This window comes from Lipophrys pholis (assembly GCF_963383615.2).
Source record: "Lipophrys pholis genome assembly, chromosome: 1".
NCBI classification, from domain to species: Eukaryota; Metazoa; Chordata; class Actinopteri; order Blenniiformes; family Blenniidae; genus Lipophrys; species Lipophrys pholis.
The window spans coordinates 40337575-40350152 of NC_137635.1; the positions used below are offsets into that span (position 1 = coordinate 40337575).

The 12578-nt window shown below is 39.5% G+C and overlaps 1 protein-coding gene across 1 annotated transcript; it reads left to right on the forward strand.

Annotated features, from left to right (window-relative positions):
* Window positions 1–5146: 5146 nt before the first annotated feature.
* rgs5b (regulator of G protein signaling 5b) lies at window positions 5147–7042 on the forward strand. The gene is made up of 5 exons (XM_080459626.1): window positions 5147–5298; window positions 5413–5502; window positions 5593–5654; window positions 5750–5913; window positions 6020–7042. The coding sequence occupies exons 1-5, from the start codon at window positions 5255–5257 to the stop codon at window positions 6194–6196; spliced, it is 537 nt and encodes a 178-aa protein (XP_080315752.1). The 5' UTR covers window positions 5147–5254; the 3' UTR covers window positions 6197–7042.
* The last annotated feature ends 5536 nt before the right edge of the window (window positions 7043–12578 follow it).

Consider the following 12578-nt stretch of genomic DNA (forward strand, 5'->3'; position numbering starts at 1 on the left):
CTGTGTCACTGCGCCTCAGTAAACCGAAGTTAACATCAGGGCCCAGTTCTGATGTTGTGCAACATCAATTATCTGGTGATATAACCATAATTATATCATTATTCTTGTCACCGAGAGAGAATCATACATATGCATGAGTTGTTGATGTATTAAAAGCACCGACTGCAAAGTTATCAGCAGTTTTAATCTCTCTAATTTAAGCAAGGTTTACAAATGAAATATGCCAGCAGCAGCATTTGCAGTTGAATGTGGAACATGAAAGCGGCAATTACCAGTATTAGGAAAAATAACACAAATATTATTTTAAATTTAGATATGTTTTGAATTTAATGAAACATCCTTGTTGCTGTTGATGTTCAGTAACTGTGATGATCATGCGCTGCATGAGTGAATAGAAAGAACACAGCTCCGATATGAAAGACAATAACATGTTGTTGCTCGCAGGATTGACACTCACACACTCATTGACGCTCACACTGAGAAATGACCAGTGAAAACATGTTTACAGTATGTCATGTGTCTTCAAAAAGACCGAACATGTCGGAGCCGTGATGTCCTGAAAAACACGGACCCAAGAGTAAAGAAAGACATTCTGCTCTACGGGCGCTGAGCTTGACGCTGCTGCTGAGGACTCAGAGTATTGTGTATTTGACAAAACACAACGAGTCTGAAAGCTTGATTTCATTTCAACGTTGGCTCTCTATCACAAACTCATTTGGACATGTGGAAAAAAACAAAAGAGGTTGTGTGCTTAGTCGTTTTGTTTGTGCAGAAGTGAACGCTTGACAGCATTATTTCATCTGAGAGTATTGTTCGTGAGCTCGTGCAGTGCTTGGATGCTTTGCTGACCTCTGAGTGATTAGTGGGTTGGAGTTTGTGTGCTGTGTAAGATATCGCAATCAAAGAGGGAAAAGTATCAGTTTTGCAAACTGAAACTACTGAAACTTTACATATTAATTTCGTTTTTGTAAAAAGTTTTGTTTTCTCAACTAAAACATGATTTGCAAAAGACAATGACTAAAGGTCAAGTCATATTAAAGCCACCTCCACACAGTATTTTTTCTGAATTGACCAAGTACTGGTTCTCCCGGAATACACACACTGACCACACTACACAAAATATCTGAAATGTATTGGAGCACGACATACTGCTAAAACAGCTTCAGTATTTCAAGGTACTGATTTTTCAAGTCCCTGAAACAGTTCTTCCTCATTTGGTGTTTTGACAATGGTGGACTATTGTCGGATTATTGTTTTCAATCTCCCAGAGGATCTAGTTTGTTGTGAGTCGATCACAGCAGAACATTCTCATAACAGCTATGCTCACCAAACCATTCGGCGAGCCTTGTCTTGAATGGATAGCAGGTCGGTCATCCCGAGAGTGGTCACAGGAACGTCTTATCACTGGATAAATCAGGTGGGTTTTTTTATGAAGGGACAAGTAGAAGCAAACTCCGGTAAATTACCAGCATCAAAAAAAATAAATTCAAGCTTGTCTTCTTCTTTTGGTTTACGCCACACATGCCGATGGGCTCTGCATCACCTAAATCTCAAATCTTCATTCATCTTTGGATCTGCTGTAGTTTTAATATTTATGGTGGACAATGTATTGTATTCATTAATTCACTTGGAAATTGAAAACTGCGATGCAAGAGTGTTGCTGAAGGATGTTTTCTGACATGGGTTTTTTTTCTGTATGGTCATTACACTGTTACATGGCTTTCACTCACAATAAAAGAGTAAAACGGATCAACATCAGACATCAGACTTCACAAAGTCTCTAAATTGGAGATATTTCTCAGTTAATGTCTCTAAAAGATTCAACAATCTAATCCCTTGATGTAATATGGTGCCACTAACTTCAATATCTATTTCCAATGTTTTATCATGTTTTCATGTTCATGTCCAAAGAGTCAAAAAACAAGAGTTTTTGTTTTTATGAGAAGTTTTATTCAGAAGTATTATTATTTTCACACAATCCTGAAGTTGTAAACAAGCTTAACCGACCTCATGCACAACAAAATGATTTATCCTGAGACTGCCATTAACGCACTGTCTTTGGGGGAAACAGGGAGAAGTCCAGCAGTTACCAAATACGGTAACTTTCCCAATAAAAGTTATTGCAAAACAGTCCTGCTGTACAATCTAAGTCACTCTGTTTATACACAGTTTTTTTTAATTGCTCCTTCCACCAATGCACATGCATCATCAAATTTGAATGGTCAACCACATCTTGTGACCATCTTAACTCTTGACTTTCCAATAGACGGTTCAAATGTTACTTTAACCCAAGGTGGAGGGTTCAGTCTGTTTCTAACAACATGGAATTATGTTCTAAAGAAGCACCTTGCATGTGAGCTCTGCTTGTATGACGGATTGTCTGAAGCATTAACCGTAAAATACTGTATGACGAGAGCCAATTTACTGAAGTTACTGCTTTATTCAAAGGAGTTATTATGATGAGTCCTCTTTCAGAGGCACTTAGATCTCTTTCTATTTCAGCTTCATACAAAATCAGAATCGGCTGAACCTGCTTAGTATTTTCAACCACAGAGCATGAGTGGATGGTAATTTAAATGAATTATGCAACTCTGTGAAAGCGTTTGCATGTGTTAAATGCCAACCTTCTTTTTTGATTTGTAACTCTGTAGCCTCTCCGCTAAACTACAGGGGACCGTCTTCCAACAGTTTTCTGCAGAAGAAACTTCCGGCCTGTTAAGTACATTTCATTTGCTGGAAGGAGCTCATTAGTTTAGCTTTCAGTGACCCGGTGTTGACTCTCTGAGCTGTGTGTCAGGCAGAGCAGCCAATAAGGAAAGTATTGTTCAGGCTCGCAGGCAGAGGAAGTCAGCTCAGACATTTTCAATGAGCTTTCAGCGTCTCCTTCCGGCTTACTGATTTTCCTCCTTCCTGAGCATTTTGTGAGTCAGTGAGAAGTAACCTATTAATGGATCTTACCGTTAGCTACCTTGCAGTTCAGTCCAAATATAGGTGCGATAAACAATTGTCTTCTCGATCCTGAGTCTAAATATAGGCAGAGACATCTTTATTTGGTCATGCAGTGAGTGGAAATAAAATCCCAGAATGAGAGTCTAGACAGTGATAATGCAAACTCCTCATCAGGATACATGCACACATCTTTGCTGCTGAAACAAATCTAAACTTTATCATTCCTTCTATTGATGAAATTATATTCATGTAAAATAAACTAAAATGGGATATATTAATGACAATAGCATTTAAAATCCACTATAATGTACAGATTATACTTGTTTGATTTTGGTATCACATATTTGAGTTGAATTTTGTTTTCATCTTTAAATCCGATCACCTGTGTTATTCAGCTGGTGTTCTCTGTGCCGGTGTTGTTTATTGGCGGTTTAACAATCAGCTAATTTGCTCCGCTGAGATTGCATGGATTTTGCTGATGAGACACAACAATCCCACAAGTGTGGTTTAACCGTTGCAAAAGAACTTCTTTATATTTTCTTCAAAAGAAAACAAAGACGGCACAACCAAGACTGGAAGAAGAACCCAGAAGAGAAATAAAAACACTCATTATCATTAGATGTAATACAGCAGAATACTACGACAAAAACCTGTGTGCCACAACTAATCCAAAGGAACAACAAAGTCTAGATAGTTCCACGGATATACCTACGCGAACACTAAAGAGACAAACTGAAAGAAACAGATTGAGACTTGCACGCAATTATAAGTTAGAGTTCAGGAAATACAAGTGAAAACAAGGAAAGTGATCTATCACGTGACACACATGAGGGGCAGATCAACAGGACCTCGACACGAGGAGCACGAGCAAAACAAGACAGCAACATGCCAATACATAAACGCTCTTGAATACAAGAAACAATGAGGGAATCAGACACTATGGAAACATAAACGATCAAGACTAAAGAACAAACGCAAGAACAGAACCAGACAGAAGGACACAAGACTCAATGGTCTCTTGTCAAATAACAGATACAAAACAACAACATATATTATTTTTAAGCTTTTGTATCAAAATAGTTCCAGAGGAAACTCAACTCCAAGTAGTATTAAAGTATTAAATGAAATAATTTGAATATAAACAAATCCCTTTAATGTGAATGTTCAACATGAAGAGTAAACAGCATTTACTTATAGTTTCTGAAGGAATACATAAGTACTATGCGGCTACAGATTCCTTAAACAAAAAATACTGTCTGTTTTTATAACACAAGAGAAGGAAAAACCCTGCATTTGTGTGATTGAAGGCTTCATTTAAAAACTTTTTTCCAGTGTTATGTATGAGTTAGTTTTTATAAACATTTTTACCGATCTTACCACCAAAACAGTAGCCGTTGTTCCTTATTCATGTCTCACATCTCTATTTTGCAGATGAGAAACTATATATACTGTATATATAACTCATTGTATAGGGTCACACAACAGAAGAAATAATGAAAACATTTATTAACTAACTTCACCTCAACCAATCACAACACTTAAAAGTTTGTTATATGATCATGAATATAAAAACAGTCATATAATTTTGATAAAGCAATTATCAATAGTAATATAAATATTTGATCAATAGACGATAACTAGAATAAATTATAAAGCCGTAGAGAAAGTGGATGGAATGTTGTGTTGATTAAAATCTTTTCATTACAAGTAATTTTTTTTAATTACAAAAGAAAAATGATTAAAAACATGAAACGGGGTTTGTATTTTTAGACAAGTTGATGATTTATGTCAATTTTTCTCCACAGGATGTTATTGTTCTGTCTGTTAATCCTTCCATTTGGGTGTTTTTAGATTTTACCAGCAGGCATCATATTTGATTTGAAAGTTAATTGACCCACAAGCCTCCATTCCAAGCAAAATGTTTCCCCTACAGGGAGTTTCCGTACACTTGTGAAGATTTGTCCTTCAGCGCTGAAAGAAGGAAACACGCACACACTTGCGTTCACACGCCCCAATTGACCACGTTCAGCGAGTGTTCATCACACATGTTGGTCAGCAGTGAGGAAGTCGTCTGGAGGAAAATCAGCATCGAGGAGTCTCCTCATCCTCCCACACGTCTCCTGTCATTGGCTATGAGAAGTGACGACACAGAGGACTACCCTATAAAGAGCTGCTCTCCCACACAGACCACAGACCAGCCGGGTGCTCACTCACTCACAACAAGGAACACAGCCCTGTAAGGCACTGCCTACGTGGGGAAATCTTTGGATCTATCAGCCAGAAAGCAAGAAAAAAACCTCTCATCATGTGTAGAGGACTGGATTCGCTGCCCATCACCTGCCTGGAGAGGTGAGCAACTCCAACAGAGAGAATATAGCTGTTCACAGTTGAGGAATCGACAGGTGGTTTGCTTTCTTTCAAACTTTCTGTTTCTGACTTGTTATGTCGTGTTGTTCCCCACAGGGCGAAGGAGCTGAAAGCTTTGTTTGGAAGTTTACTGCAGAAATCCGATCACAGCATCACCGCAGCCTCAAAGAAAAGTGATAAACTAAAGTAAGTCTCACATCAAAGATTTCTCATCCCAGTGCACTCTACTCTGGTGACGTGTCCGAGTTTTCCTAACAATCCCTCCTGTTTCTGCAGGTTAAATGTCAATGAGCCTCTGAAGTGGAAGGAGTCGTTTGAGAAGCTGTTGTCCAGCCAAAGTAAGTATAATCATTCAGTTTACGCTGAGTATGAATCTTTGCCAAAGTGTGACAGTGATTTTAACTCACCCTCTCTTCTGTCCCTGTTTCTCCAGATGGACTGTGCCTGTTCAGAGCCTTCCTGATGTCAGAGTTCAGTGAGGAAAACATTGCTTTCTACCTGGCATGTGAGGACTACAGGTCCACCAAGCCGTCCAAACTGGCCGCCAAGGCTAAGAAAATTTACGACGAGTTCATCGGCTGTGATGCCCCACGAGAGGTAAATGTCCAAATAATTCACTGGACTAAACAAACCCCCACGGTTTTCTCTCATCTTGTTGTTGAATGTTGACGCTAAAAGCATGTTTCCTCTGTTCCTTCTACAGGTAAATCTTGACCATGTGACTAAAGCCATCACCAAGGAGAACCTGGAGGAACCAAACCAGTCCTGTTTCGATCTGGCCCAAGCAAAAATCTACACTCTGATGGAAAAAGACTGCTACCCCCGTTTCCTGAAATCCTCGACGTACCTGGAGATGACCAGGAAGGCCAAGAGAGGCTAAGAGACGTCTCCAGAGATCACACATCAACCCAGCAAGCTTAAAGAAGCACAATGGAGACTGGAAAAGTTCAGACAGAACGAATACCTCGGTCTGAGGAGTTGCACTCCGAGTTGTGGAGTAATTTCAGAGACCAGGGAACCCACACAGGCCGGAGTGTGTGAAGGAGGAGAGGAGACCCGAAGCTGTGAGATAAAGACTGACCGGCAGGCAGAACCTGCCTGTGAAACATGTACTGTACTGTAAAGATGCATGGATGACAGCCACAGTGGCAGGAATTCAAATACACCTTAAGGAGCTGCCACTCGGAGATGTGATTCCGTAGCATTATTCTTTATTTATTCTCTATTTATTTCAAATGAATGTCTATTTTGTAAAGAGTCCCATCACTATTGTCATTAAAACTTGTGTTTTCACTCTGGAGTATGGTGTTTCTGTATATAAAGGAAAATGCTATAAATAAAGATGAGAGCAATATTGTCGCATGGAGAATGTATTTATGGAAGATGAGCTGGTACTCGGGAGAGGAAAAAGAGGGCTTCCTCATGTCCGCTGGTCTGGCTGCCAACTGAAGGGTGTACTTCACAACTAGGTGACCAGTGACTCTTCGGCCCTCTCAGGAGAGACGCAGTGGAAGCTATGAAGGGAGAGGGTGTAGGAAATACTGACAGTCCTCATGCTTTATGGAAACAAGTCTTGTCTCATCCCTTTAGGGGAAGTGAAGGATGAGTCTTGAAGTCAAATCTAATACCTACTCCTCATATAGTCAGAGTGGATAGTGTTGTCATTGCTTTACTGTGAAGCTTTTTAATCAAACAGTAGAAATCAAATAAAAGCGTCATGGTGGCTAAATCTTTATTTTTTTCTTTTTAATGCTCACATATGAACAAAGATGCTTTTCAAGAAAACTTTTAGTTCACGTGTATATAGTTAGATTTAATGCCACAAAAATATAAAAAACTTTTCATTAATTGTAACAAAAATATTCAAAGAACTCTTATGGAAAGTCTAAACAGCTAATTTAATCATTCTTTTTCTGGTTGAACAAGTTTCAGTTTATTTTCAGCACCATTGACATTGGGAAATTAGGCACAAGTGCAGCTAATGAAGCCAGAAGGTTAGATTTGTTATATCCTGCAGTTATAGAGGAGAAAAAAATAGTTCAAGCATCAAAATACTGATGGAAGTAAAGACCAAGGAGGATGGGAAGAACGCCGGGACTTTGATCCAGGAGTTCAAAGTCTGCTGTGAACCAATATTTACACATTGGCCCAACCTTTTTGGAGCCGTGGTTGTGATTTTATGGATTATTACTCCTCAAGTAAGTTTTACATACACAAGAGGAATCAAGACGGGTCGTTGAACACAGCTGATGCAACTAAAAGTCAATGTTTGAGCACAAATATAGAGAAACCATTTGGCTGGACAATAAGCTCCAGAGTATTGAAACCTTTTCTTTTTTTAAGCATGAAAAAGACCTCCTCCCAACAAGTGTAGCGTCTCAGTTTTCAGGCAGACCCATGAGACATCGCCAGATCTGGATTAAATTACATTTTACTAAGCTTAACCCGCAGAGATTTCCTCATACTGAACAGTATCAGAAGAGCTCAGAATCGCTTCAAGCAAATATAGTAAGGTGCCTTTATACTATAGTATTGTTTTATAGTCAGTATGTCAGTTTGATATTGTAAGAAAGAACAAAAAAAGAGCAGGTTTCTCAGACGCTTCATCTATTCCTATAAGGTTTGAGGTTTTCTGGAAAAGATCCCTTTGATTAAAGACTTTGGTTTTCCTTTGAGGAGGACTGTTTGTAATAAGTAGGAAAGCTCAAATAGCAGAAGTGCAGCAGAAGTGCCACCCAGTCAAGGCAGGTTTGAGTGAATATCTGGGCACGTGCGTTTAAATCAGAAGTGCTGATGATTCTGTGAAGCGTTTGAAGGTGAGAAGACCTGGGCACTGGGCAGATGCAGCAGCCACCTACAGCGCACCTCCACGGGCGGGTTTGTTTACTACCCCAGACATCACTCTGCCAGTGAGTCACCTCCTCTCCCTTCTGTAAATCGAGCCCTTTCCTTTATTCTCCCCGCCATCCATCATAGCCGCCTCCTCGCCTGGCTCCTCGCTGCACTCGCCATCCTACGCACTCCTGCTGCAACAAACGACTCCTGTTCAAACACTCGGCCTCTAAAGAGGGCAGGGTAAAGTCATTAACACCACTCTGACACTCCTGGAAAAAGGCAGAGGCTACCTCTCCACTCCATCCCTCTTTCTCGCTGTCATCTTCAGCCAGAAGTGATGAAAAGGTTTCGTCTGAGCCTCAAATTGCTTGAACTGAGATTCTGTAAAGAAACACAAAATTGTTTTCTTTGGCTCCACAAACCGAAACTCTGACTTTCACCCTTTGCTGCAAAAGCTGCTGTTACCCGTGTGTGCTGATCATTAATTACAGGTGTGATTTCCCTCTATGTTTGGGCAGATGCTCGTGATTCATATCTAATTTAAGCAACCTAATGCCAGAATCTGCTGAAATAAAGCCTGTGGAGACCTGACGAGGTGTGACTGCGTGTGGGTGGGCAGAGCGTGTTCAGACTTTGTTTAGTTTTCGTCACATTCACAAGAGGTGTAGCCTGGACACCCTCCAACATCTGACATCAATGGAAACCAAAATAATCACCTGAGACAACCCAAAAGAATAACACGACTATCTGTACGGTCAAAAACACAAGATATAACGTCGTGAATTTCAAGGCTGCAAACTGTGTAACTCCGTGTCTCTAAGCGGTGCATTTTTGTCAGATGAGTTTAACTGCAAGCAGATGGAAAACAAAAAGAGTTTACAGGTGAATCACATTTTGGGTGATTCAAGAATTTATCTTTTTCTTCAGTGAATCATGACTGTCAGCTTCAACAGTGCTGACAAAGGGGAGGTTAATTTTGGCAGCTTACTAAACTGCTGGCTTGCTGTTTTGTGTTGGAAAATGACGGAAACAAAACAAATCCAGAGGCCGTGTGTGTGTGTGTGTGTGTGTGTGTGTGTGTGTGTGTGTGTGTGTGTGTGTGTGTGTGTGTGTGTGTGTGTGTGTGTGTGTGTGTGTGTGTGTGTGTGTGTGTGTGTGTGTGTGCATGCGTAAGTACACACAGTAACCTCTTTTTTTTTCCTTTGATATTAACACTGGCTCAATATTTGTCTTTGAAGTATAATGTAATATAATATACACGCACAGGAGGTGCCACACAAACTGTATTTTGACACAAGTAACCAGCTGTGTGCACACAGACGGTTTACTGAACGTGCTGATCTCAAAGGCGAAATTGCTCTGAGGGATTATCAGTCGATATCAGTGTTATTGTTCCCAATGCTCACCTTCTGAGGAAAGAAAAACAAAGTAATATTGTGTTTAGGGCGTCCATAAAGTCTTGTATTGAAGTGGTGTTTGGAGGGTTTTATCTGAGATTTATATTGTTCATATGAACAATCTGTAGATCAATGCACTCGCCGGTCATTTCATTAGTTGCACCTGTACAATTTATATTGATGGAGTACAGCAGCTCTGCCGTAAACTCGACCTCTACACAGCCAGTAATAAGGTTTGGATTTGCTTGAGATCCTTGAGAGGTTTTAGGTTAACTCCATGTTCATTTCTAAAAGCTGCAAGGTGGTAGCAGTTAGCAATCTTGCCTCACAGTGAGTAAATCCCTGGTTTGAGTCCGGATCCTTCTGACATGTTTTAACGTCGCAGATCTGGATATTCTACATCAAAGACACATTAAGACGATGACTGTGTGAAAACATGTTTGCTAGAGTCTCCTGAGATCCGACAGCAGTTTAAAGCACTCACTGCATTATTTTATTTTATTATTATTTTTTTTTTTTACATTTCAGGTTGTTCATGTTATCAGGAAGTGGCTTTTCAGTTGATGAAAAGTTTTTCCAACATGTGCAGACACATGGTGGATGCAAATACTGTGAATGATTTAAGACCATTAATACAAGGAAAAAAAACTCATGAAGGCTTTCCAGAGTGTTGAAAGAAGTGTACTAAATGGGAACATTTTCACATTTGTTTCCATTATAACAAAAGGAATCACTTCACTGTCATTATTTGGAGGTAATAACGATTTGAAGCTTTCCTTGTGTGTTGTCCTTGGACTTCTCAGCTCGGCTTCAAAAGGACATGAAGTGTTGGATTCCGGCTGTGAGAAAGTCTCAGTGGACGACAGTCAGCACGTCCTCAGTTTGGAGAAGCAGGCCGGCGCTTCCACACTGAGGCTTCGTCTCAATGGGACTTTTCTATTCTACTGTTGACGGTGGCAGCAAACTCACGAATAGGTAGAAGACCGCAATATTACATATTGTTTACAATATTAGATCATTTAGGAATTTGTCAGCTTTTAACCCTTCGTAGGACATCCATTGAAATTCCTCGACTCAGAGTGATGATGAGGATAAAACATTCAGTTTCAGGGTATGTTGAAACATTATCCAAGAAAGGGGCAGCGTTCACCGCATGAGGACAGAGACAGAGAACAACAAGCTGACGGACAGACAGACATTTACTGCAGACGTGATGGTGGGAGGAGGCTCAGGTGATCAGGTCAGGTCGTTTATGTCTGCAGTAAGAAGAACAGAGTGAAGTTAGTGGTAAAGCAGGTAATGACTCATCACATCAATCAGGACTAAAAAAAACACCATGAAGTAAAGGTTTACACACAGTCAATGAATTGTAAAACTACCTTATAGCATATATACATATGGTGTAAAAGACACCAAATAATCACTGATTCATCACATTTTTCAGAAGTAAAATGGCTTTTTCTGAAGCTGAACCAGAAAGACGTTCCATCCATATTTATATACTGTAACTGAGGAGTTTAGGTCTGATGGCGGTCTGCATCATGTTTGGTTGGACTGCATTTATATATCATTACATCTCAGGTGTCTGTAAGGACAAAAAGACCAGACAGAACAATAAGTCAAAGATCTACAATATGAGACTATTGTGATGGAAATTTTACAAAAACACCTTCAACCTGACTTCAACTTGCCAGGTCATGTTTGGGTATTTAGGCCGGTGTCTCCAGCTCAGGAGTCCTCGGTCTCTTCACGGAGGCAATGTAGAGAGACGGTTTCTCACCGAGCGAGACGTTTGCAGTTGCAGTGGGTTTGTCCTGTGTGGGGGTGTGTTCGTCTTTGTTTAGTGGCTGCAGGAGATAAGGAGCGCGAGCAGCATGTTACAGGAGCAGTTGATAATGTCAGTTGTGTTTGACAAATTGAACAATACCACAACATTTCAGGTGTTCAAAACACTAATTCTTAGTCTGCTTAAAAGGTTGTTAATGTCATTACGACATCTTCCACTACACTCTACACTAGGAGGACTTCTTATTCTTACTAGTCTTGTCATTACAGTGAGGCGGCCTGGTCCCCATGAAAGTGTAAAGTTCTGCACAACAAGCTGAACATGTCACTAAAGTTTAAACTTTAGTTTTTTTTGTGTTCATAATATATATATATATATATATATAATTTTTTTTTTTATCCAACGTTAAACTAAGTGCTGATAATGATGAGAATCCTCTAATCTCATTGTTCAAAAGAAATACAATATGTGAACATACTTGAATTAATTAACTATTCTTTGAAAATACAATAATAACGTGAATACCTTTGCACATTAGCATTTAACGTTTTTTCTGTTGTTTTTTTTATCTTTAGGACCAAAAAAAAGGAAATGTATTATTTTCTCTGAAATGTTATCATTTATAGAGCACTGACTGAAGCACTCAACTCTGTGGTGTTGTCCAAGAAAATACAAAGGCTTTTTAATCTTTGTATTTGTGATGAATTTAGTCGTTTGAAAGAAAGGTTGACTAAATGGTTTTTGTATACAATAAAAATCTTTTCATTTCGGAACCTGTATTTTCTTTATATTAAAAACAATCTAAAATAGGCTAAAGTTTTCAATGGATGTCTTCCAAAAATTTTTTTTTAAATCTTCTTGAATCATTCTGAAAACAAAAAATGTTTTTATCACACAAGTGACCATTTCTACAATTGATTTTATTAGTGAAGGTGTGAGATGCTGCAACTTTATCACTGAAGCTCGTTGGGCATCCAGAAATATTTAGAAAACAACTGACAGACACAAAGTAATCTGACAAAAATCTCATTTGGGGAATTTGAAGATTTGTAAATAAAGTATACTGCCTCATAAAAATGGTGCTTCCTGCCTCAGTCAGCCAATCCCAGGAGGCAGGACGCATCCTAGACAGGTTGCCACACACACACACACACACACACACACACACACACACACACACACACACACACACACACACACACACACACACACACACTCACACAGTCACGTACGGGCAATTTAGT